The 25,674-nt window shown below is 44.1% G+C and overlaps 1 protein-coding gene across 2 annotated transcripts; it reads right to left on the bottom strand.

Annotated features, from left to right (window-relative positions):
- Positions 1-2,614: 2,614 nt before the first annotated feature.
- On the bottom strand, positions 2,615-25,456 carry CMTM6 (CKLF like MARVEL transmembrane domain containing 6). Of its 2 annotated transcripts, XM_083405183.1 has the most exons (6): positions 25,427-25,456; positions 23,749-23,940; positions 20,117-20,271; positions 9,551-9,727; positions 7,723-7,821; positions 2,615-4,480 (listed from the first exon to the last, which is right to left on the bottom strand). In XM_083405183.1, the coding sequence occupies exons 2-6, from the start codon at positions 23,903-23,905 to the stop codon at positions 4,337-4,339; spliced, it is 732 nt and encodes a 243-aa protein (XP_083261309.1). In that variant the 5' UTR covers positions 23,906-23,940; positions 25,427-25,456; the 3' UTR covers positions 2,615-4,336. The 2 variants fall into 2 exon arrangements, with proteins under 2 accessions (XP_083261309.1, XP_083261308.1); XM_083405182.1 differs by lacking the exon at positions 25,427-25,456 and having other exon boundaries at positions 23,749-23,977.
- Positions 25,457-25,674: the final 218 nt, after the last annotated feature.

Genomic DNA, 25,674 nt, shown 5'->3' with positions numbered 1-25,674 from the left:
AGAAGGCCGCATGATCAAAATCTGCATAAGATTTTGAAGCAGAAAGTGCAATAATAATAATAAAAAAACTGGCAATTCCAATTTAATCCCAAAACAGCTTTACGCACACTGGAAATAAGCTAGTGTATTTTCAGAGACACCACAGTAAGTTGTCTAGCGGTGCAACCTTGAACAGATTTACTTGAAATTAAGACACACTGCATCCATTCACATGAGCAAGATTTCAGCAAGTCTAATATAGTATCTGGATTCTTTAAGCAGCAACAAATTAAGAATGATAAAATGTTCTAAACTTGGAATGAATATGATATGGGGGCAATGGGGGAGGGGACCGGAACACAGAGGGGTTTTTTTTGGGGGGGGGGACCCAGGTCGTTACTAAAGGAAGTGAGAACAGTCCCGTAAATAAATATCTCATTAGTTCACCTCTTAATAGTTCATCTATCCACAGATATTTTAAAGTTCTAACACTCACAGCAGGGGGGTGACACTAGCTTCCTGTCTACAAGAGCTTTCCTGCCAGATCACTTTGAGGCTATCATTACTCTCCATGGAAAACCAGGCAAGTGAAACTTTCCAAACCTACATTGTTAAGCTGTAGCTGCTGTGTACCTTTTCTTCTATGGAAATTCAGCCTGAACAAGCAAGGGGCTCTTAAGCCGTCACTTTTTCTGGCATTGCCCAGCTATGTGGAAAGATTACCAGTCTAGCTTGCTTGAGGTGGTGCCAATTAGGGCGCCTCATATTTCACTGTTTTGCAGAAACTTATTATGACAGCAAACAGAAATTTACAGCACAACCCTATGCAAACTTGCTCAGAAGCAGGCTCCACTGCGTTCAGTAGGGTTTACTCCCAGGTAATTGGGTACAGAATTGCAGCCCTAGTCTCCCTTTATATGCTTAGTAGAAACAAGCTGTGGGACGCGGGTGGCGCTGTGGGTAAAAAGCCTCAGTGCCTAGGGCTTGCCGATCGAAAGGTCGGCGGTTCGAATCCCCGCGGCGGGGTGCGCTCCCGTTGTTCAGTCCCAGCATCTGCCAACCTAGCAGTTCGAAAGCACTCCTAGGTGCAAGTAGATAAATAGGGACCGCTTACTAGCGGGAAGGTAAACGGCGTTTCCGTGTGCGGCTCTGGATCGCCAGAGCAGCGATGTCACGCTGGCCACGTGACCCGGAAGTGTCTCCGGACAGCGCTGGCCCTCGGCCTCTTTGAGTGAGATGGGCGCACAACCCTAGAGTCTGTCAAGACTGGCCCGTACGGGCAGGGGTACCTTTACCTTTAGAAACAAGCTGCCTCCTAACAGCTTTCACAATTCTTCCCCCAAAAACACCATAGTTTAGGGCACCCGGGAACTATAGAAAGGAAACGGCATAATTGCATCCCAGCCCCTCAAGGTAACTCCCAACGACACAAACATCGGAAAGGGAAAGGGGATATTTGACAAATGAAGCTTGAGGTCAGTTGCCTGTAACTCTTTGCTCAAAGACAATTCCAATTAATACATGAGAGATTGTGGAGGATAGATCTATCAGTGGCTACCAGCCCTGACAGTTCTCCCTCCACTGTCAGAGGCATTATGCATCTTTATACCAGTTGCTGGAAACAGCAGAAGAGGAGAGAGCTGTTACGCTCAGATCCTGCTTGTGGGCTTCTCATTGGTAAAAAGGTAAAGGACCCCTGGACCATAGTCAAATGTGACTATGGGGTGCAGTGCTCATCTCGCTTTTGGGCCGAGGGAGCTGGCGTTTGTCCACAGACAGCTTTCTGGGTCATGTGGCCAGCAGGACTAAACCGCTACTGGCGCACAGAGGACCGTGATGAGTGCCAATGTGCACAGAAACGCCATTCACCTTCCTGCCGCAGCCATACCTATTTATCTACTTGCACTGGTGTGCTTTCAAACTGCTAGGCTGGCAGGAGCTGGGACAGAGCAACGGGAGCTCACTCCGTCATGGGGATTCGAATCGCCGACCTTCTGAGCAGCAAGCCCAAGAGGCTCAGTGGTTTAGACCACAGTGACACCTGTGTCTAGTTGGCTACTGTGAGAACAGGATGCTGGACTAGATGGGCTAGTGGTCTGATACAGAAAGTGGTTATTATATGTTCCTATTTCACTGTACAACCCAAATACTCTTCCTTTAAAAACAAGAAGTCCTATTCTATTCAAAAATACCACAAATATGTTACAACGGCATCCCTTTTCTACTTTCAAGGCTGCAGGCTCTGTCCTGGCAGAGTGGGGGTGGGGGAGAGGAGTTGTATTAGCATTTCACACCAGGAAGATGTGGAAACCTCACAACAGGTTACCTTGGAAGTCGAACGGAATCCGTTCCGGAAGTCCATTTGACTTCCAAAACATTGGAAAACCAAAGCGCAGCTTCTGATTGGCTGCAGGAAGCTCTTGCAGCCTTGAAAGTAGAAAAGGGATGCCGTTGTAACGGAAGCCCTGTTGGAAGTTTGGCTTCCAAAAGAACGTTTGAAAACCGGAACAGTCACTTCCAGGTTTCGATCGTTTGGGAGCCAAAACGTTCGAGAACTAGGCTATTCGACTTCCAAGGTAAGACTGTATTTTGCATTGCCTCGCTAGCTCTCACATGTAGGCTGTTTTAAAAAAAATATTATTATTACTTGCAAAACAAACAAAAGCCAGAATGCCTCAGAACATTTCACTGCATTCTTATCCCTATATGGGCAATTATGCGTGGCCTGCTCGGCGACTCCCCAAATGAAGTCACATTTCTGGGCTTGGATCATCATGCACCACCTTGACTATGATTCCTTCTACACATCGATGAAACTCTAGGGAGTCAATGTGGACTGCAACATCTTGAGCAGCAGCTATTAGTTAACTTCCTGTCATCAACAGCACACCCACCCCTGCCCCGAAATCTTCCACAGTCTGCAATATTTCATTCATAAACAGGAGAAGCTGCACATGCAACTGACTACACAAAATAAATAGCCCGAAAGCATCGCATTATTAAATGTTTTATGAATAAGATTGGAGGCGACAAGTGTTGCTCTTTATACTTCCTCAACACATGAACCAAGCCCTTTTTATATTAATACAATCCCCTTTTAAAATTTCAGGCAGCTTGTTACAGTTTCAAAGTTGTTTCCTCTTGGCTGACTGCTTCTTTGTGTCTACTTAAAATTGTAACAGCTCTTTCAGAGTCCTGAACATACAGCGAATGCAGATGTCTACATACTGCATGGTACATAATTTAAACCCGGACTTAAAAGACACACGAACACACAGAAATAAAATAAGCTGTATATACTGCTATGTTACAAAATGGCATGAGACCATATGGACAGTATCGATTATTACTATCATGAAAAATCATATACATCAATAGCAACATGAATTATGCAGCCAGGGAAAAAACCACCCACACATGCCAGGGAATCCCAAGATTTTCACATGTATAAAAAAAATATTTAGAGGGGGAAAACCTTCAGTAGAGAATGCCACTCCCCAATGGGGTCGGAATACAGATTAACTATTGGGGTGGGAATCAAATCAAACAACTGTAATCCTGAATAGAGGACACTCTATGCTGCAACACTATGTTGCAGGCCCCTGGCTACATTATAAAAACCTTATTCTCAAAATGCCAGCAGTAAAAACCCAAAGTTTATGGGCAGGGAGATGAACATGATTTTAAGATGGGGAAACAATGATCCCCTAGGTAAAGAACTGGGACCACATCCTGGTGTGTGTGTGTGTGTGTGTGTGTGTAAGAGAGAAAGAGAGAGCCTACTGATTTTCACATGAGGATACTCCATAGGCCACACAATATCTAATTTCCTGTCTTTGTTTTTATTTCTCAATTTCCTAGTTTTTCCTATATAAAAACATGAAATGTATCCCTTCTGCCATTAATATGGGAAGTAACCTCCCACTGTCCCTTTCTCTTCAGCTATAATCCCATCCCATCCCCTTCGTTACTGGGGCCTTTTCCGTACGAAACTAATTTTATTCTGAACTTGAACCATTTTTCACCTGTCAAAAATTTTCTTCTGGAAGAAGCAAAACCCAATTATTTCACGATCCTATCACAAGTTTCCCTTGCATACTGGTGATGTACAGTCACCTACAAATGAGTGTGCAATTGCACAAAATCGAGTGCTTATTGGAGTGTGTGTGGAGAAAAGAAGCCCACAATTCTTGAACTATTTATGTGTGGGAACTGTGCAAAGACGCAGCTCTAGGACGGCGAGTTGAAAACTGAAACGGAATTTAACTATCTAGGCATTTTTTTAAAAGGCAGAATCATTCCAGCTTCACTCGGCATCTGATAATAACAATAAGGGACGGTTTAGACCTCAGACTTGCTAGTTATTCAGCGGCTGATTCTCTGTCGGATTCAGGGTATTGGCTGGGTTTTCTGTCTTTCTCTCTTCTTTTGCCTTGCGCCTCTTCAGATACATCAGAACAGCGTCCACACAAAACGTTATCGTTGCGAGAAAGCCAAATACCTGTTAAACAAAGTGTGAGAAGAGTATATATATATATATATATAAACTTCAACTCAGATTCAAAAGTACAGTGGTGCCCCGCAAGACGAATGCCTCGCAAGACGGAAAACCCGCAAGACGAAAGGGTTTTCCGTTTTCAGAGGTGCTTCGCAGGACGAATTTCCCTATGGGCTTGCTTCACAAGATGAAAATGTCATACAATTTTTGAGGGTTTTTTCCGCTCCCCAACCCCTTTTTCTAAAGCGCTAAGCTGCTAATAGCCTTTTAGCAGCTAATCCGCTAATCCCTTAAGCCTTTAATAGCTGTTTTTAGCCCTTAAACTGCTAATAGCGCTAATCTGCTAATGGGCTTGCTTCGCAAGACGAAAAAACCGCAAGACGAAAAGACTCGCGGAACGGATTCTTTTCGTCTTGCGAGGCACCACTGTATACAAGAATAGTCTGATTATCTCCAGGTACATTTTCCTGTTGGTCTCTATAAAAAAAGGGATGGGATTTCTGGGCCTGATGACTCTTCCCCTGTTCAGAAACACCCCTCCCTGGCCCCCCTTGGCCTGGCTGGACTGTGCCCTTCAACTCTGATAATGCTTGCCTAGATGAAGGATAGAGAGGGACGTGTGAGTTTCTACCAGTCTCCTATGCAAAACATAAAGCCTTCATTGCTCCACCCATTCTGGCTCTGGCTCCACCCACCACGGACACATGGGCCACCAAAACGTTGTAGCCCTTTCCCCAACCCTGCTATAAAACTTGCCAATGACGAATGCTAAAAGGCACTTTGTGGCTTGTGAAAAACGGAAGTGTTTGGAACTACTGCCAATAGGCAGTGCAAACTAAGAGAATGAGATGAGAGTAGGAGGCCCAGTAAGACATCCAGGAACAAGACAAGAGAAAACCGGCTGGTCCATATATCTCCAATCCCTAATAAAAGGATCATAGATGTAGCTGGTGCCATTTTAACAGGATTTTTTATTTTACAAGGCCACCTGCAATGAAGGTAGATCTCCCCAAGGACAGCACAAGTTTCTCCCCTTAGATTCAGAGACTACATGCTTGCCCCATCTCACTGAAATTTATTAGGCCTACTAAGTCACAGTTTCATGGCAGCCCCAGCTTTGGCAATCTCTACACAGCCATACGTTGCACTGTCTGATGAAATGTGAGCTGCAGAAAAGTGTGCGGCTCTACACTACTGTAATGACGTCGTGCCATTTGGAAGCTCTTTTCCAAATGCACACATTACTAACTGTTGGCTATTTACAGCTTAGTAGCACTGCAGAGAGCTTGCTGGGGAGACCAGGCATAACAAGGAACTCAAAAATATCTTAAACAAGGTTTTAATAACAAAACAAAAACTCCTTTTACACTGAAGATAACAACGACAAACCAGACCCAACCACCAACCTATCCCCCCCCCCCCAGGGTAATGAGGGAGCTAGGTGCTGCTCCTTATATACTATGCCCAAATGCCGACACAGCTTAATTAACACAACCTAGCAGCACCTGCTATGTTTCACAACTGTAAGACTGGGTCTTGTTATTTGCCCTGGCCCTTAAAGACATACACAACTTGTGAAGCAATAATGAACCTTCACATTTTAAAGTGACCATTCAACACTAACTTCCTAAAGCAGGGTACCAACATCGTACCCTCCAACTCAGCAGCACAGTGCATCTGGTGAATGTTGAGCTAGTCTGAAAACATTGGGGGTTTGGTTCTTTTTGCTACTGCAGTGCTGCATTCCCACTTGTATTTATTTCCTCAAGTGCATTCTGCGCTTCTGCCAATGCACCTCCCTTCAACACATTGTTTCATTTGGTGTACCGTATTTTTCGCCCCATAGGATGCACCGGCCCATAGGACGCACCAAGTTTTTTGGGGGGGAAATAAAGAAAAAAAAAATTTATTTCCCCCCCAGGCGCTTGTGGGGCCGGCAGCGGGAAGAAGCGCTTTTCTCCCCGCCGCCCGTCTGCAGACCAAGTCCGGGGACAACGGGAAGACGTGCTGCGCCTCCCAGCTGTCCCCGGAGCTTGCGGGGCTGGCGGCGGGGAGAAGCACACGTCTCCCCGCCGTCAGCCTCCAAACCACATCGGGAGACAGCGGGATGGCAGCGTTCCGCCTCCCCGCTGTCCCCCGATCTTGTGGGGCTGGCGCTGCGGCTCTCCTGAAGCCTGGAGAGCGAGAGGGGTCGGTGCGCACCGATGGTATTTCCTGGCTTTTCACAATGCAGCACCTGTCAAAAGCTTTGTGCATCCTGTCTGCATTATCATCTTCTCATGAATACTTGGCTATGATAATGATATGCACTTTGGGGGCAAGCTTAGATTTAAAAGCGTGGTACAGCAGTCTGGCACACATCCAGATGGGTGTGCACCGGTTGTGGGCTGTGGGAAATTATTAAGAAGAAGAAAGGGGAAGAACCATTAAAAGGAAAGTGCGCAAGAACATCAAGGCTAAACGTTTCATTTAAATGGCAAAAGGAACTAGGAGGGAATGACCTAGTAGAAAATTTATAACTAGCACAACCTTTGTTCAAATGGGAACCATCAGTAGCACTGAAGGGAAATCATGGCAATTGTAATAACTACCCCCAGGGGTCCTCATTTTAGCACAAGAAAACAACTGGGATCAGACATCATGATGTGATGCAGGCTGTACAAAACAGCTAGTGGTATTCATCATTTCGCACACAAAATCAAGATGGGGTGAATTTTCCTCTAGCATCAACAAGCCCCAATCTAGACTTTAGGATGTCTGAAGAAATCACTGCCCAAATCTTAAGTTGTCAGCCCTGGATAACATAACTCATAAAATGACCTGAGGCACTGATATTTTTCTTTTGTTACTAGATCCCCTGTAGAAAAGAAAGGGTGCAGAGAGCAAGAATAACTGGTCTTTATCAAAAGGCAAGTATGTAGTGAACACTAAATTTAAAAATAACACCAAGACTATCCAGATGGACAAGAGTTTTTCTTCCCAAATGGGCCAATAATCAGAGGCTTTGGGCACAGGGGAAGATGCGAGGAATGAAGCAATTTTTAATTGACTCTTGGAAGTTATTCCACAGCAACTTTTTCACTAGGTCTTAACAGCCCCAGTAGCAGCAGCATCCTACTGCGTTCTTTTTGCATCACCTGTGCCACATCTTCCTGTACTTACAGAAGGGAAGGCCTGAAAATGCAAAACTGATTCCACACACAAGGTATCAAACATAAATAATGAGAAAAGGGCCATGTACTTACAATAGCAGCGCTTTCGGGGGGTGTATTATCGTTGGTTGCAGCAAACACAATTGAAGCTAGTAGGAAAAAGCCCGCCACTATTGAAACAATCAAGAAATCCTACAAAAGAAAAAAAGTGAAAAGTAACTTCAGAATTATTATTTATTCTTTGTTTTTTTGCTCCTCTTTCCTAGCACACAATAAAAATTATAATGCATAGAAATATTTCTATAATGTAGTACTACTGTACTTTTGATGCACAAAATGCCTCATCCTTTACCTTGCTGTCCCTCAAAGAAACCTGCCAAGGGAGATCACTAATATTCCCATTTTACAGATGGAAAGTGAAGTCAGGAGCTAATGACTTGCTCCGGGCAACTCAGTACATTTGTGGCTGAGTGGAATTTGAAACTGCGTTCACCCAGCTCAAAGTGTGCCACTGGTATCCATTCGCCATGCTTGCTTTCAAAGTAAAGCCCCTCTTGCCCTCCAACTATTTTAACTATAAATGCTCAACATAATTTCTTCCACCAACTGCAAAGGTAAATATAGACACCAAAAGCAAGCTGAGAAAATTAGGAAGCAAAAACTTCAGTGCTAATGGTATTCATTAGGAAAATGTAAAAAGGAAGTTTGGATGTGAAAAATGTGTACTAGTGATGCGTGGTAGTAAAGCATACTACTAAAGGCCACTAAGATGCTTTAAACACATCTTAACTGGTAACCTCTGGAGATATAAAAGGCTTTTGCAAGCCCATGCAAACAAAGGAACATGACACATGCTTGGCTTGTAAAGCAGAGTGGAGAACCTTAGGTACAGGTCGAAAAATGAAATGCCTGCTTCCCAGACCATATCCCCCATCCTCTCTAGTTTTCCTACCCGCCTTTGGGGCTTCTGCCTGGTTGGAATGTGTCTTTGAACTGTAACAATAATGCTTCTTGCTTGCATGAATGAAGGGTGGCGGTGTGTGCATTAGAAGCCCCTGGAATATTGCCTACTATGCAAAGGCCACATCAGTTGCTCCACCCACATTTGTCTCTAGCCTTGCCATCCGCTAACATGTAGCTCCTGGAAGATTAACCCAGAAAGCGAAGTGGTCTTTGATTTGAAAAAGGAACCCCACCCTTATTATAGGCACTGCTACACATCTTGCCTGGGACACGGATGGCGCTGTGGTCTAAACCACTGAGCCTAGGGCTTGCCAATCAGAAGGTCAGAGGTTCGAATCCCCATGAAGGAGTGAGCTCCTGTTGCTCGGTCCCAGTTCCTGCCAACCTAGCAGTTTGAAAGCACACCAAAAAGTGCAAGTAGATAAATAGGTACTGCTCCGGCGGGAAGGTAAATGGCATTTCCGTGTGCTGCTCTAGTTTCACCAGAAGCAGCTTAGTAATGCTGGCCACATGACCCGGAAAAACTGTCTGCGGACAAATGTCGGCTCCCTCGGCCAGTAAAGCGAGATGAGTGCCACAACCTCAGAGTTGTTCTCGACTGGACTTAACTGTCAGGGGTCCTTTACCTTTACCTTTACACATCTCGCCTAGTCGTCCTAGCAGCATCATTGTTCCACAGGCAACCCCCTAGGGTGGTGGCAATAGACCCTGTAAACATAAGCTGCCATCACTGTTCCTTCTCGGACAGGTTCTATGCCCTGCCCACCAGCTGACATTCTCAGTAAATTAGCATGACATGTTTAAGTTGCCAATACAGGTTTGGATTTTCCTAACTGCAACTTTTCCAGGCTCCTCCAAGCGCTGAAGCAAGGCCGTGTTGACTAATCCTGAGCATGCCTATCTATGGCTGTTAAAAATTATGATATTCATAACATATATAAAAAGCGGCTCCCTTTACCACAGTTGCTACTTTCTCCTTCCCTGTCCTCTCGTACAAAGAAGTGCAATATGTAACCAGGATCGGGATATTCAAGAGGAAGGCACTGCAGCTGACAAATTCAAAGAAGTAAAGGCCACCGCAACTGCTGCAATGTTGCACGATTTCTTCACACAAGAAGGCTAGGAAGGACAGGACCTGTTGGAGAAGAAAAAGAAGAAGAAAACCACTGGCTGTTAGAACATCCCTTCAGTAGGAGGGCAGCTGGCAGATTGCATGGTGTTACCACAACTCAAGCCCTATGTTTAGGAAAGCACTTTTAAGATCTAGAATGCTTTACAATCTTATCTCCTGCAACCTTGTGAGAAATGTTCTTTAAAAGTTCCCATTTCACAGGACTTAAGCTGAACCAGAGACATTTGAGCCACACACGCTAGCATGCTTCTTGTTTGCATTAAACCAGCATTTCCCAACCTTGGGCCTCCAGCTGTTTTTGGACTACAACTCCCATAATCCTCAGCTAGCAAGACCAGTGGTCAGGAATGATGGGAATTGTAGTTCGAAAACAGCTGGAGGCCCAAGGTTGGGAAACACTGCATTAAACCGTCCATTTCCCCAGCAACTGTAGGGGCAAACTGCAAAGTACCTCAAAGGTGCAGAAAACTAAATATGATGGCATGCGATTGCCAGCCAGTTTTGCAATGCATGTTCTTGGGAATAAGAAGCTCCACTGCAGGCAATTCTTGGTCTGAAGACTATTTTGACAATATTTATAAGTCACGGGAGAGTTTCTAAGATTCCTTGCTTTATCTGAAAACAAAGCAAAATGACGTTCCATGTGTCTTTCCAAGAACACTTGGGTAATGCCACACTGCTCCAGATTCTCATTTTCAGAAGTCAGCTGCATATGAATTCTTCCACTTATTGTCTATCTCACTGCAGTCCATTTCCTGACTGCCTCTTGCCTTTGTCTCTCGATTGCTGAGGGAACAGGGGACAATACGACTCCTGCTTTGTTTTACTTTCAGTTTTTGCGCTCTTTGTTTAAATGCCAGCAATCACTGCTGCACAACAACAAAAAGAAGCACGTATAAATTGTCCAACAGCTCTGCCTCAAAACAGATTTACTGTAGGTGATTAAACCCAAGCCTACACAGAAATAACATCAATTGGCCTTGCGCAATAAATGTGCAAAGTAATCTGGAATCTGGTGGAATTCTAGAATGGATCAATTCCTTCCACTTGACACATATTTCAATGGCACAGAAGAGGGCATGAAAATATCCATCTTCAATTTCTACTAAGCATCAAGCTTGTAGTATCAAAGTAAAATACTCCAGCATAGGACGGGCATTTCCCCAGCTCTGATTAGTGATGCTATGACTGAAGCAACAGCAGATATTTTCAAGAAATCAATGCACATGGATGATTGCTCTCAACTGTTCTTCCTAGAATGCAAGCTTCCAATTTCTTGCTCGTTAATGTGGCTGAAAATTAGCAGCAGCAGTGATATAATTAATACACCTTTGTCCATGTAGATAGAAATGGAACTGATGAAGCAGCCTCATGCACACGACCAATTTTATTGGTTCCAACTCTTGACAAGTTATCAGAGCATCAGTACAGATCCTTCCTCCAGCAGTATACTTGGAGGCTGCCCAAACTACCTGCCAACTGTAAGCTCAATTAAGCTTGTGAAAAGCACAGATGCTCACTACTAGGCTCTTCCAGCTAAAAACTCAGCTGTCGTGTATATTATCCACCTACCAGCTGAGCACAGCCTCACAAAGAGCCAGGGCTCAGTTGTAAAGTACAAGCTTGAAATGCAAAAGGTCAAAGCTTCAATCCCTGGTATGCCCATGTAGGGCTGGGAGAGATGCTGGTCGTACCCTGGTGAGCTGTTGCCAGTCCATGCGAATGATACGATGCTAGATGGACCAGTGGCTTGACCTCATATGGCACAGCTTCCTATATTCCTCTCCAGTATGCCAAGCCCATGCTTGATGTACAGTAATCTGTAGTCAAGCTTTGGCTTTGGAAGGGCTAGTGAGAAGTACAATACCTACCAATTCCCGCTAGGAAGCACTGATACGGTCACACATCACCATAGACCCATGTGTATGGTGCAGTAAATTTACTTCCTGGTGATATGCAAACAGTATTGGTTATGGAAATGCATTTGCATGTACTACGGCTATACTGTGTGCAAAACCAATAACACTTTCATACCACCAGATAAGAAGTGATTACACCATATACCTCCCTGGTAGTATTCAATCTTGCAATTTAGAACAGAATTTCTGCTTGCGAAAGCAAAGCAAAAACCCAAGACGTTAACAACCAAAGATTGTTGGGAGACAGTCCTGTTGAGAGGTAGCGTCATCCAATGTAGAGTCAACACAGAATCACAGAATCGTAGAGTTGGAAATGACCCCGAGGGTCATTTTGTCCAGCCCCCTGCAATGCAGGAATCTCACCTAAAGCATCCATGGCTTAAAAACCTCAATGCAGCATCCTGTAGGGACAAAGAAATCTGGGGACAATATTCCCTACTTAGGAAGTTTGCACCTAGGAGGCCTTGAGTGACAAACTGCCCAGTGTAACTAACTGGCTGAGTTGCTGCTAGTTAGGAAGGTGTTCTTAACACCTTTAGGAGCCAGGATATTAGGCTGGTTAGGTGTTAATTTTAAAAAATTGCTTGGTCTGTTACTGCTAGCTGGAGTATGGTCTGCTCAGAGCATTGTGGGGCGAATTATGTAGTTTGGTAGCTTGGAAGTAAGGGCGACCAGAGAGGCTGTAAGTTTTAAAGGGACATACCCTGGAAGGTTAAAGCCATGGTTTTCCCGGTAGTGATGCATGGAAGTGAGAGCTGGACCATAAAGAAGGCTGATCGCCGAAGAATTGATGCTTTTGAATTATGGTGCTGGAGGAGACTCTTGAGAGTCCCATGGACTGCAAGAAGATCAAACCTATCCATTCTTAAGGAAATCAGCCCTGAGTACTCACTGGAAGGCCAGATCCTGAAGCTGAGGCTCCAATACTTTGGCCACCTCATGAGAAGAGAAGACTCCCTGGAAAAGACCCTGATGTTGGGAAAGATGGAAGGCACAAGGAGAAGGGGATGACAGAGGACGAGATGGTTGGACAGTGTTCTCGAAGCTACAAACATGAGTTTGACCAAACTGCGGGAGGCAGTGGAAGACAGGAGTGCCTGGCGTGCTCTGGTCCAGGGGGTCACGAAGAGTTGGACACGACTAAACAACAACACCACCACCCTGGAAGGTAGACATTTCAAAAGAAATGTCACTGCTTTATACAGTGTATATGTCATGGAAAACAAAGAAGACTTTTCCTTACAGACTGTTTCCAAAGGTAGCAAATACTTTGCATTTCATGGTGAAATGACTGTAAATTTCCTTCTAGCACTAAATAAAAAATCTGAAACCACCACAGTATTGCGGGAGAATTGGTTTGTTAGGTCATGTTGATTCTGGTATCTTACTGTAATGGGAAATATTCCATTCTCTCAAATGTGATTAAAAAAAAAAACACAAAATCTAACAGATGGGTTTCCCCTTTCAAAGTGGACTGTTGGCTTTCATTTATTTACCTTGTAACTCCTAACATTTGGGAAATGACCTCCATCTACCAATTTCCTCAAAAAGGCAGCTATACTGAGACCATACAAGTTTATTTAAAATTTAAGTCACAGAAAGAGGGACATGCAGAAACATCACGGCTGTGTGGCGGCAAATGCACTAAGCAAGACCAGGATGCAGGGCTGTGGGGTGGGAGAAAAAAGATGCATTGTGTAAGCCGCTTAGTTAGAAAACACCAGAATGAACTGGTCTCTTAAATTGCCTAATAACCACATTGCAAAATGAACCACATGCCAACGCTATTTATCTACAAACAATTGCTGGTGGACAAAACAGGACAGCAAAGAGTCACCAGCAACCAATTGTTCAGAAGCCAACAAACCAAATTCAAGTTATGAACGCTGCACAGAGCTGAAGAAGCAGCTCAAAATTTTAGGCACCAGAACCACATTTTTAGGAGGCAAGTAGGTCAGGCACTTAGCATATTTCTACACTGGGGGACAAGGATGGGCTGCATTTGCCCTGTACATAAAAGGGTTTATGTTAGTATATTTAGGGTGGGGAACCTCAACAGAAAAGGGTCATAGCTTTCTTCAGAGCTCCTGAAATGTTAACGTATGGTAAAACAACTAGCTTCTTCATCACAAAAGCAACCAGGACTCAACCAAAAACTCTTACTATTGTGTCAAACAAGCCCGCTTATCACTTGAGAGCTACAAACTCAGGAGAGACGTCTGGCTTGCGGAACAAGTCACTTGGAGGAATATTCCTAGAATATGTGGGGTTGGATTTGCCTGGCTTTGGGGTGCATGGGAACTTGGTGTTTTGAAGTTTAAAAGAAGTGTCCTTTCAGACACACCTGAAATCCCCAGAGCTGGAAACTCTCATTTGTACCGCACTGTGTAGCCTAGTGCTTCATGACAACTGCAAACTTCCCAGATGATATCCAATCCCTACCTTCCCAGCTATGGTCTCGAGAGTGGGGTCTTGCTGCACAGGAACATGTGGTAGAGTAATAGCCTTCCTATTATTTCCAATATTCACTTATGGAAGCCTTCTAATCTAGCCTGGTTTCAGAACTGGATCAGTCTTGGTTGACCTGCCAGATTACCCTTATTACAGAAGGCAACTGATGCGGAAGAGAGTGCAACACTTCCTTATCCTCCAGTGGCTTTTGATACCATTGACCCTGGTATCTTACTGAACCAGCTTCTAGATCAGACACAGGCAAACTCCAGATGTTTGGGACTACAATTCCCATAATCCCTAACCACTGGTCCTGTTAGCTAGAGATGATGGGAGTTGTAGTCCCAAACATCTGGAGGGCCAGAGTTTGCCTATGCCTGTTCTAGATCTATCACTGTGACCGGAGGCCCAAGCAGCCATGGTGACTAAAAGCGTCTTCCATCAGCTTCAGTTGGTGGGATAACCTGGCACCAGTGGCCCAAAGCACTGGTTACCAGTTGGGATTGCTCAGTCAGTAGAGCATGCGTCTCTTAATCCTGCATTGCACGGGGTTGGACCAGATTACCCTTGTGGTCCCTTCCAACCCTAGAATTCTATGAAGACTAGATTACTGTAACATACTCTGTGTGGAGCTGCCCTTGAAAGTAGGTTTGGAAGCTGCGGGAACTGCAAAACGCAGTGGATGAGGAGGGCAATCTTAATGCAAGCAAGCATTATCACTTCTGAAAGAACTGCACCAGCTGCCAATTTATCACCAAGCCAAAGTATGAGGTTCTTTTGTTTAAAGCCGTAAACAATTTGGGAGCTGGATATTTGAAAGAACAACTTCTCCTATACAGACCTTCTCCTTATTGAGTTACAAAACATACTGAACATATCACAATTTCGGGGTGGGGAGAATATTAGAGCAGTTTACAACAATTATATATACAATAAAAACCACATAAAACTATAGTTGCAGATTACCAGCTAGCTATTACAGAATTATTATTTTTTCCTTAATTGATGGTGGTATTAAAAAGTTTTCATCAAATATTTAAAGATGAATGCAGAAGACGTGTACTTAATCTCTCCTGGAACAGCATTCCACACAATTATGCTAAGATCTCAGCATGAGGCCCCCTTGGTTTTGCCTCAGTCTGCTGGCATTTGTACTGAAAACCCTAGGGAGGAGCTGTTCCACTTTGGTGCGCCCAGACTTTGTTGGATCACCTCCCCTCTAAAATTAAAGCATTTTGATGTGCTTTTGATGATTGCTAAAGACCCTTCTGTTCACCCAGGTATTTGCAAGCTGTGTTAGTAATCAGGCTGTGTAGTATCTGGGTGGTCTGCTGTAGATTGTAGTGGTTCAATTAAGGCTGGTATCAAAATGTTTTAAATTCGTAGATTCTTAGAACCTTCTGGCGGTTCCCTCACTGCAAGAAGCCAAGTTACAGGGAACCAGGCAGAGGGCCTTCTCGGTAGTGGCACCTGCCCTGTGGAACGCCCTCCCACCAGATGTCAAAGAGAAAAACAACTACCAGACTTTTAGAAGACATCTGAAGGCAGCCCTGTTTAGGGAAGCTTTTAATGTTTAATAGACCTCTGTATTTTAATACTTTGTTGGAAGCCGCCCAGAGTGGCTGGGGAAACCCAGCCAGATGGGTAGGGTATAAATAATAAATTTATTATTACTATTATTATTATTATTATCATCATCATCATCATCATCATCATCATCATCATCGAATTTGAATGTCATCTAGTTCAATGTCCTGAAATGCAGTAATCTTTTGCCCAACATGAGGCTTGAAGCCATGGCCCAGTCTCATGCTCTACTGACTAAGTTATATCTGTATAAAATACAGAAGTTACTGTGCTGGCCTGGAGTTGAAGCAGAATGAATTTCCCCTGTGACAAAAGGTGTATCAACTGATGAGGAAATCTGCTTTACTTGTATCAGAAGCGCTGCCTTGAAAAGAAACATCTAGATCACTTCCAACTTAGATACTAATTTTAATAAAGACAAAAACTGTACTAAGTAGCAACTTCCAAAGGGTGTAGCCATATTAGTCAGTAGCCATGAAAACAATGTAGAGATTTGTGGCAATTTAAAGGCTAATGGATTCATTATAGCATAAAAGTCTGTGGAACAGAGAGGACTTCATTAGATACAAGAGGTGTTATTTTTAGTTGGCAGGTGCATTAGGCATGCTTGTGTGCATATATAATATGCACCCACATGGGCATGCGGGGGGGGGGGGGCGACGACAATGTACAGTCGTACCTTGGTTGTCGAATGCCCCAGAACTCATACATTTCAGCTCCCAAACGATCGAAAACCGGAAGTGAGTCTTGTGCTTTTTGAACGATTTTTGGAAGCCGAACATCCGGCGCGGCTTCCCATTGGCTGCAGGACGATCCTGCAGTCAATCGGAAGCCGCGTCTTGGTTTTCGAACAGCTCTGGAAGTCGAATGGACTCCCAAAACGCATTCTGTTCAAGAACTGAAGTATGGCTGTATATGTGTGTGTTATTACCTGCCATCTGATGAAGGGGATGGACTCACTCTAGTCCACAGAAGCTTATGCCATCATAAATGAGCCTTCAAGGTGCCACAAGGCCATGCTGCACATAGGAAGAGTAGCAATTAAGAAGTCAAGCACTACTGCGAGAACAGAAAACTTTGCTTATCCCTCTCCCTGCCCACAATATGCCAATTCCCTGGCTCTTGATATACACCTTATTGCTCTCTACACACAACATAACTTCCACTGGTTTAACTTCCATGAACAGGGTTTCCTCTCACCCAGTGTAAGTAGATACACCATGGTAAGTAATTTATTATTGAGGTCAGCTCAGCCAGGGCAGGCGGGGAAACGGACGGGCACCATATCTTAAACTCTCCAGCCACCATATATGGGGGTTACAATTCCTCTGCAAGGCTGCAGCCCCACATAAGCTTATGTAAGAGTACAAGTGAAACTCAGAAAATCAGAATATCGTGCAAAAGTTCATTTATTTCAGTAATTCAACTTAAAAGGTGAAACTAATATATGAGATAGACTCATGACATGCAAAGCGAGATATGTCAAGCTTTTATTTGTTATAATTGTGATGATCATGGCGTACAGCTGATGAAAACCCCAAATTAACAATCTCAGAAAATTAGAATATTAAATGAAATCAGCAAAACAAGGACCGCAAAACATGGCTCCCCAAATCTCTTTTCTGATGAGAGCAGCTTTTGCATCTCATTTGGAAACCAAGGACCCAGCGTCTGGAGGAAGAATGGGGAGGCACACAATGCCAGATGCTTGAAGTCCAGTGTGAAGTTTCCATAGTCTGTGTTGATTTGAGGAGCCATGTCATCAGCTGGTGTTTGTCCACTGTGCTTCATTAAGTCCAGAGTCAACACAGCCATCTACCAGGAGATTTTGGAGCACTTCATGCTTCCTTCTGCAGATGAGCTTTATGGGGATGCTGACTTCATTTTCCAGCAGGACTTTGGCACCTGCCCACACTGCCAAAAGTACCAAAACCTGGTTCAATACCTATGGGATTACTGTGGTTGACTGGCCAGCAAACTTGCCTGACCTGAACCCCATAGAGAATCTATGGGGCATTGCCAAGAGAAAGATGAGAGACATGAGATGGAGCAATGCAGAAGAGCTGAAGGCTACTATTGAAGCTTCCTGGTCTTCCATAACACCTCAGCAGTGCCACAGGCTGATAGCATCCATGCCACGCCGCACTGAGGCAGTAATTGATGCAAAAGGGGCCCAAACCAAGTACTGAGTACATATGCATGCTTCTACTTCTCAGAGGTCCAATATTGCTCTATTTGCAGTCCTTGTTTTGCTGATTTCATTTAATATTCTAATTTTCTGAGATTGTTAATTTGGGGTTTTCATCAGCTGTACGCCATGATCATCACAATTATAACAAATAAAAGCTTGACAAAGAGTAGCGCTCTGTAATACTATTGTTTTTGGATATGTAAGCCAAGCATAGGCAAACTCCGGCCCTCCAGATGTTTGGGACTACAATTCCCATCATACCTAGCTAACAAGACCAGTGGTTAGGGATGATGGGAACTGTAGTCCCAAACATTTGGAGGGCCGGAGTTTGCCTATGCCTGATGTAAGCTATTTCTAGAATCACTTTATTATAGGAGTATCATGATAAATGTAAAAGACACACACACATTGGACATAATGCTCCCATATTTGGGGGAGTTTTTTTGCTGTGATCCTACTGTATGTGCATTCAATTACAAAGGCAGTGCAAACAAAGAGAATTTAAGTCAAAATGATATTTTTAATCCACCTGCCTAGAAGGATATAAGCCTCAGTTCCCACACATTTTAAACTGTGTTATAGATAGATAGATAGATATAGATATAGATAAGGAAAGAACACACTGTATCTCTATGTTAGAAGACCTGCTTTGCATGCAGAAAGACCCCAGGTTCATCCCTGGTATTTCCATGTGGGGCTAGACAAAACACTTCTTCTGAATCCCTTCAGAGCCACTACCGATCAGTAAAGAACAATGAGATACATACCAAGCCAGAGCAATGGGCCCAAGGCAGTTTCTTCTGCTCTTAAAAAGCCCCAAATTAAGCCACCTGCATTTAGGTGACAAATATAACTTCTGCTCATACAGCCGTGTTTCCTCATTATCAAATCAACAACACACTTACACGTGAACCCTATATGAAAGGTGCCCAGGCTAGCTCAGTTGGTCAGAGCATGGTGCTGATAAAGTCAAGGTTGCAGGTTTGATTCCTGTATGGAACAGCTGCATATTCCTGCATTGCAGGCGGTTGGAGTAGATGATCCTCAGGGTTCCTTCCAACCCTACAATTCTGACTGTGATTCTACTGCTGCTGAAGTTGATAGAGCATGAGACTCTTAACCTAAGGGATGTGAGTTCAAGCCCCACGTTGGGCAAAAGATTCCTGCATTGAGGGGTTAGATTCCTGGGTTAGATGGCCCTTGAGGTCCCTACCAACACTGCAATTCTATGACCCTATAGATGTGTGTTTGTATGAAAGGTGCCACACTAAACTCCTCCCTGGGCATTACCGGGCGGGGCAGCTGCCCCTCCCCAATTCAATAAATAAAAATACTTAACTAACTGACCAATCACATCACAGATAGCTCCATTCTGCTCTCCCTAACATAAATTGAGGCTGTGCCCATGCATTTCCGCCCCCCCCCCCAGCCCCGTGCCACAATAGGAGAGTTTGCCCAGTGTTTCTCAAACCTGGGTGTTGTCGGACTACAATTCCCATCATCCCTAGCTAGCAGGTCCAGCAGCCAGAGATGATGAGAGTTGTAGTCCAACGAAGGCAGGAAGACAACCCCACTCCACCCCGTTTGAGAAACACTGGGCAAACTTGCTGTTGGACTACAACTCCCATCATCCCTAGCCAGCGGTCAGGGATGGTGGAAGTTGTAGTCCAACAACAACGGGAGGACACCCCCCCTTTAAGAAACACCGGGCCAACGTGTTGCACTACAACTCCCATCATCCCTAGCTAGCGGGCCCAGCGGCCGGGGATGATGGGAGTTGTAGTCCAACGACAGCCAGCGCCCTGAGCTGAGAAACAATGGCATGAGCGTTTGCGGGTTCCCCTTCCAAGCACGCCCCGAGGGCCCTAAAACGCCGGCAGCGAGCGAGCCAAGGGCGGAGCTCGGAGGACGCCAAGCGCCAGGGCCGCTCTCCCTTCCTCGTCCGAGGCGAAGAAAGCCGCACCTGCTGCTGCTGCTGCAGCGCCGCCATGAGGCCGGGCGGACTCTCCTCTCGGCTCCGCCGCAAGACCCGAGCTTGGGAGGCGGGCTGAGAGGCCGGCTAGTAGTCCCGAAGCCCCTCACAGAGACTGCTGTGGGCCTGGCCGTGCTCGGCTCCCTCCCTCTCCCCAGCGTGTTGTGTGTGTTTAATCCCTCCCTCCCTCAGCCTCGGCGAGGCGGGAAAGAAGCCCTGGCTGAGGGGAAAGGGAAGAGGAGGGCCGCCATCCCGCCCTCCCTCCGACTCACCAGCTGCGAGGCCTTCAGCGCCAGCCGCCGCGCTCCCAGGTTGTCGGCGGTGCAGCCGGTGCAGCGGGGGCCCTTCCCCGGCGGCTGCTCGGCGGGGACGGTGGTGTCGGCGTAGACCGGCGCCCCGTTCTCCATGGCCGCGAAGGGAGTAGGCCCTGCGAGGAAAACGAAAGGGAAAGGCGGCCTCCGCTTCAGCTTCAGGGGGAGTTGTCCCCAGACAGGGCCGGGCGCCAAGGCCTCGAGGAAGGAGGAGGAGGAGGAGGGCCGTCGAAATTTCCCCGCCTTTTTTCTTCTCCTCTCGCGGAAGGAGGTGAATCCGGTCGCCTGTCAGGAGAAACGGGGCCTTTGCCTCAGACCCGGCGGCCAAATTCACCTCACGCCGTTTCACCTTGTTCATTTATTGCCCAGAAGCATTGAGGAGCAGGCTCCAAGCGCCGCCCTCTTGCCGTTGGCAAGCCCTCCCTGCATACCGAATAAATTGGTTTTTTTTTTTCTTTCCCAAGAGACGAACCCGCCAAATAAGTTGCATTATTAACATAAAACTGCAAAGCCCAGCTGCCACATAATAGGCAGCTTTTCTTAGTTCCTCTGAACTCTTCATCAGGCTGGATGTTAAGCAAAGGGAGGGGGGAAGAGAGGAAAAGGCTGGATTTTGGTATTGAGGCCATTATAGCTGTTTTGGTCAAAAAAATATTTTTGTTGCTTAGTTTTAGAAGGGGTGTGGCTTGTGTTCAAGAAGCCCCACACTTAATAATTCTTCCACTACATTTATTGCTTGTAATTCACAGTTTCCACCCCACACTGACTGCCAGACCAAAGGTATTTTAAAAATGGATAGAGCAGGTTATGTAAGTAATGGCAAAGTGTGTTTCAAAGGACAGACGGTACACACCGCTAAAAAAAGGGTGTTGCTAATAATAATATTTATTTATTTATTTATTTATACCCCAGCCACTCTGGGCTGCTCCCAACCGAAAATTAAAAGCACGGTAAAATATCAAACATTAAAAACGTCTGAAGAGGTTGGAGCCCCTGCATTTGGCAAAATAGAGCTCTATCCTCACACTACCCACAAAAAAAGTTAAGCAGCAAATGTCACCAATGAAACAGCAACAATTCTATATTTCTAGCCGCTATCAGAACTTATGCCTGCTGTTGACATTGCAGTTTGACTCTTCCTCTTTCCATTTCATAGAATTGTTGAATCTGAAGAGATCCCAAGGGCCATCTAGTCCAACCCTCCCCCTGCAGTGCAGGAATCTTTATGCCCAATGTGTGGCTCAAACCCAAGACCCTGAGATTAAGAGTCTCTTTAAGGGACCCCCTCAGGCAATGGCTATTTCTGCCAGTGTAGCTAAGCCTCATGCACAGAAAACCTGGGTGGGAAGCCTGGGCTCTCCATATGTTGTGATCTCCAACTCCCATAATCATCCTGGAACATTGACCATGCTAGTTGAGGCTGACAGGATGAGAAAGTCCAATAACCAGTGTTTTCCCCTCCTGCTTTAAGAGGTGGCACAGATGTTAAAGAGGGTAAGGGCTCCAGATGACCTGTTTATTGTGTGTACTTCTGTACAATAGAGTGTTGAACTTTTGGAGCTGGCAGACTCGGATTTTAGTTCTACTGGTTCACCTTGAGCAAAGCGCTCTTGCACTTATTACTCAAACCAAAAGCCTCATTAATTTCAATGTGATTTACTTTCAGGTAAACATGTGCAGAACTGTAGCACTAGAAGATTAGTGTCATGCATCACAAAGCTATGGGGATCAATGCATCCTTCCAACTCTCACAATTATATTTGAATCCTGAAAACATGCTACAGGAAACCTAATCTACATTATTTGACCTTTACTATTTTTTTCTTTAAGCCTACTCGAAAGTGTGCTACCTCCCCCTTGTGGACATCTATATGAAGTACCAACACATTTTCTTTCTATATTTTAATGTACGTCAATTGATACCTTAGGGCAGGGGTTGTCAACCTGGTCCCTACCATCCACTAGTGGGTGTTTCAGGATTCTAGGTGGGCAGTAGGGGATTCTACGGCACAAGCTGAATCCTCATTCCATCGAGCACTGGTGGGCGGTAAGGAAATTTTACCATCAAGAAAAATGCATTAGTGGGCAGTAGGTATAAAAAGGTTGAGTACCCCTGCCCTAAGGGGTATGGGGCACCACGCCAAAATGTACAAGAGAAGACTGAACTTGTACATAAAGACAGTAAGGCAAGTGGTAACACCTTCCGTGTAGTTATCTCTCATACTATCTGAGCAGCTTATTTTTGTGTGGAAGTTGTTGCAACATTGGGTCAAAATGGAAATCGCAGGATGTTTAAGAAATAAATGCAGAAACTTGCTGCAAACAGAGGAAAAAGTTGTTTAACACACACACCCCGTGAGTGGGGGATGTGTGTACATGGGTTTCCTCCAGCCTCAATACTAGGTGAGAAACTCTTGTTTAGCATTATTTTAAATTTACATTTAAATAATAAAGCTTCCCTTTCTTGATAGGGTGTAGTGTAAACAAGATGACAAGTGTGTGAGAGAAGAATAAAATATTAAGTCATGATATCTGCCAGAGAGCTCAAATTAATTTTAGAGTCATTACATGATTTAGAAATATAAACTAATGACTAAGGCTGTAATCCTATACCTTAGCAGTGGGCCTCCAGCCCATGGGTCTAATTAAGTCTGCCAGCCCATTTCCACCAAACCACACTAGCTGCCTTACATTTGATGCCATATATGATGATAGCAATGAGACAGGAAAAGATGCAGCTGGACCAAAACTTCAGGCACAGCTGACCCGCAGTGGCTACAAAGCCCTGTGCAAAGCAGATTATCAGGTCTTGTGGAGCTCCATGCACAGTGCTTTGCAATTTGCAGGCTGTACCTTTGCCTGCATGGCTTGATTTCAAACCATGAACAGTAAATGGGCACTGCAGGTATTTCTAAGAAAACGTCATTCTGAGTACAGGAATATGCTTTGGGGAAAATTCCAGTAGTTAAAGAAATACTAATTTAGATGTTATTTGTCGAGTGCATTTTCTGTTACTAAGTAGTATGTCACACTGTTTCTGAATTTATGTATATATTTATGCAACAACTATGGCTTAATGCAAATTATTAGTGTGCCAGTTCATGGTGCTCAATAACTCCAAGGGTAATATTCCCCACTCCTCCTCCTGCTGTGCCGTAGACAAAACAAGCCAGGCCTGGATTATCATGTCATCCAAACCCAAGCTAGTTTGTTTTCCCCAAATAAATCATGAGCAGCAAGCTAATAAAAAACCTTGTTTACTTCTCATGACTTCTTGGGGGGGGGGGACAGAACTCAAGCCCAAGATCAGACAAGTCAGACACCTGCTTGTTTCGTCCACAGTGCAGCAGGAGAAAGGGACGAGTTATGGGAATTTCTGAGCATTGTGGACGTTAAGCTATGGTTTAATGTTATGTACAAAAAGTTGGAAGGAAGTTTCGTGTCAGTACATCAATAAGGGGGGAGGACCACTTGTATGTTTTTCACCTTGCAAAATATAGACCTAAATTTTCCTGTACTTTTTCTACAATGCAAGACGCTAATGATAACGAGTAAAAAAAAACACTGAATGCAACAGTTAGACTCCAGCCTACCTGAAAAGATGCTTCTGCCATTATATCTCACTGTGATCTTTGATTCTGAACTATTTGACACAAACCACGTGCAAAATTCAAATGCAGAGGGAATGGATAATGACATTTTCAGTGATGGTTCCACAATTATATTTTCCCCTGGTAACTCCACAATCATCTCTTTCCCTGGTAGCTCCACAATCACCTCTTTTTCTGGAAGGCAGATAGAGCACATTCTAAAACTATGCTAGGGTTGACCAGCACTTAGTGTAGACAGCTAAGCTTAATCTAGTTTACATTTGTATGCTACCCATTTTTTTACTCATTTCATGATGTTGCTATCTGCATCATGCTCCCTCATATTTCCTCCCCTCCAGCTTCTTGTGTAGGATTGATAGCTGACAAAGTAAAAGTGCTTCTGGCACCTTTTTGTCCTTTCAAAGCTTTTATTGCTATTAAAAAAGCACTTTACACCAGCAGAGAGAAATATATCTGCCTATACCTTTGTGTGCAAGAGGGATACTTTCTTATGAACTCCACAGTGTGTAATATATATCTTAAATCATTTGTTTAGTGTCTTTAGATAAGCCATTTCATATATTATGTGAACAGTAAAGATACCTTCTACAACGTGTAAGAATTACAAATATATTAAACAAACAATTCAACTCTAGGATACAAAGTAACTGAAATAAAGATACGTTACTTACCGCATCAGTAGCATATACTCATGCACATCTTAAATACACTCAAATAGTTCGCTGTGTTACATAGTAGTAATCTGTTCAAAAGTAAAATTTGTGCCATGCATGTGATTGGAAATGAAAAGCTCTGTAGAGTTGCTCCTTTCATACAGTTGCTCTTCGTCATGTTAAGCATTCAGTCAAGAAAGTTAGATCTAAATGATGTAAAATACTACAACCATCAAGTAGTTGTGGAATTCCTTAAGGTCTCAGAAAGGAACTTTTTTTGAGGGGGGGCAGAATTTCAATCCAGAGCGCTTTACATTGATAAAACTATTCTTTAAAAAAATAACAATATGGGAAATGCAAAGAAGAATGCCCCAAAGTAGACTACTAACTTTTCAAGCAATGTTGGCCCAAGAACGTAGACGTTCTACACAAGAGAAGTTTCCTATTTTCTGGAAGTTTTTAAAGCAGCACTTTCAAGTTTGCTATACTGTTCACATATTCATGTTTATTTTCTGTTCAAAGAAACAAGCCCAAAGTATTCATAAACACATGGATCTACTTACAGATCATTGCCAGTCTATGTGCAAGAGTGTTTTGGACTTGTTTCTTTGTTCAGCATCCTTACATGCTACATGGCTTTTGAAAGTGAGGGGAATTGCAAAAGCTGTTGCATATGCCATCATGGCTGAGTGTTTGAAGGAGGGGGTGGAATCTACTGAGGACACACAAGACTGTGGACAATTCTAAAGTAGCTGTATGGCTCCCAACCCATGTATATCTTAATGAAAACAACCAGTTAACTGCTCATTGTCATAAAGTGTAGGGTCTTGTGGCAAAGGTTCTGCTCTGAAAGCAAACAGAATCTAACCTTTATGAATTACAGCATTTCATTTGCAATTACATCTCTGCATTTGACAGGCGTTTGTTAGAAATTCTGGTTTGGAGTCCAATGATTGGCCTGGAAGCGTCAAAGGCTGCAGAATCATTAAGGATAAGCAGGTACTAACCTAATCAGTTTCTTGGTGTGAGACAATTGGGAGTCCTATAAGAGAACAGTTTTGTTTTGTTAAAGGAAGAAATATTACTTTGAGCAAGAAACAGTGAATACAGCACTGTCTTACAGAAGTATTAACACTTATTTAACTGATCCGGAAGACAGCTTATTTAAGAGGTACGTGTGAAACAGATGTAGGCTTTATAAAAGGCAAAAATCAGCATGGCCTTTTGTTAAATGTATTGAGAAACAACTTAGATC

The sequence above is a fragment of the Podarcis tiliguerta genome, assembly GCF_965153285.1.
Source record: "Podarcis tiliguerta genome assembly, chromosome: 12".
In the NCBI taxonomy this organism is placed as follows: Eukaryota; Metazoa; Chordata; class Lepidosauria; order Squamata; family Lacertidae; genus Podarcis; species Podarcis tiliguerta.
This window is presented reverse-complemented; position numbering and strand designations above follow the sequence as displayed.

Coding starts and splice junctions, on each gene's coding strand:
- CMTM6 (XM_083405182.1), bottom strand. CDS start 23,962: ATGTGCTCTATCTGCCTTCCAGAAAAAGAGGTGATTGTGGAGCTACCA. Junction 9,728..20,116: donor CGCTGAAGGCCTCGCAGCTG/GTGAGTCGGAGG, acceptor CTTCTCCAACAG/GTCCTGTCCTTCCTAGCCTT. Junction 7,822..9,550: donor AGGAGAAAGTAGCAACTGTG/GTAAAGGGAGCC, acceptor TTTCTTTTGTAG/GATTTCTTGATTGTTTCAAT.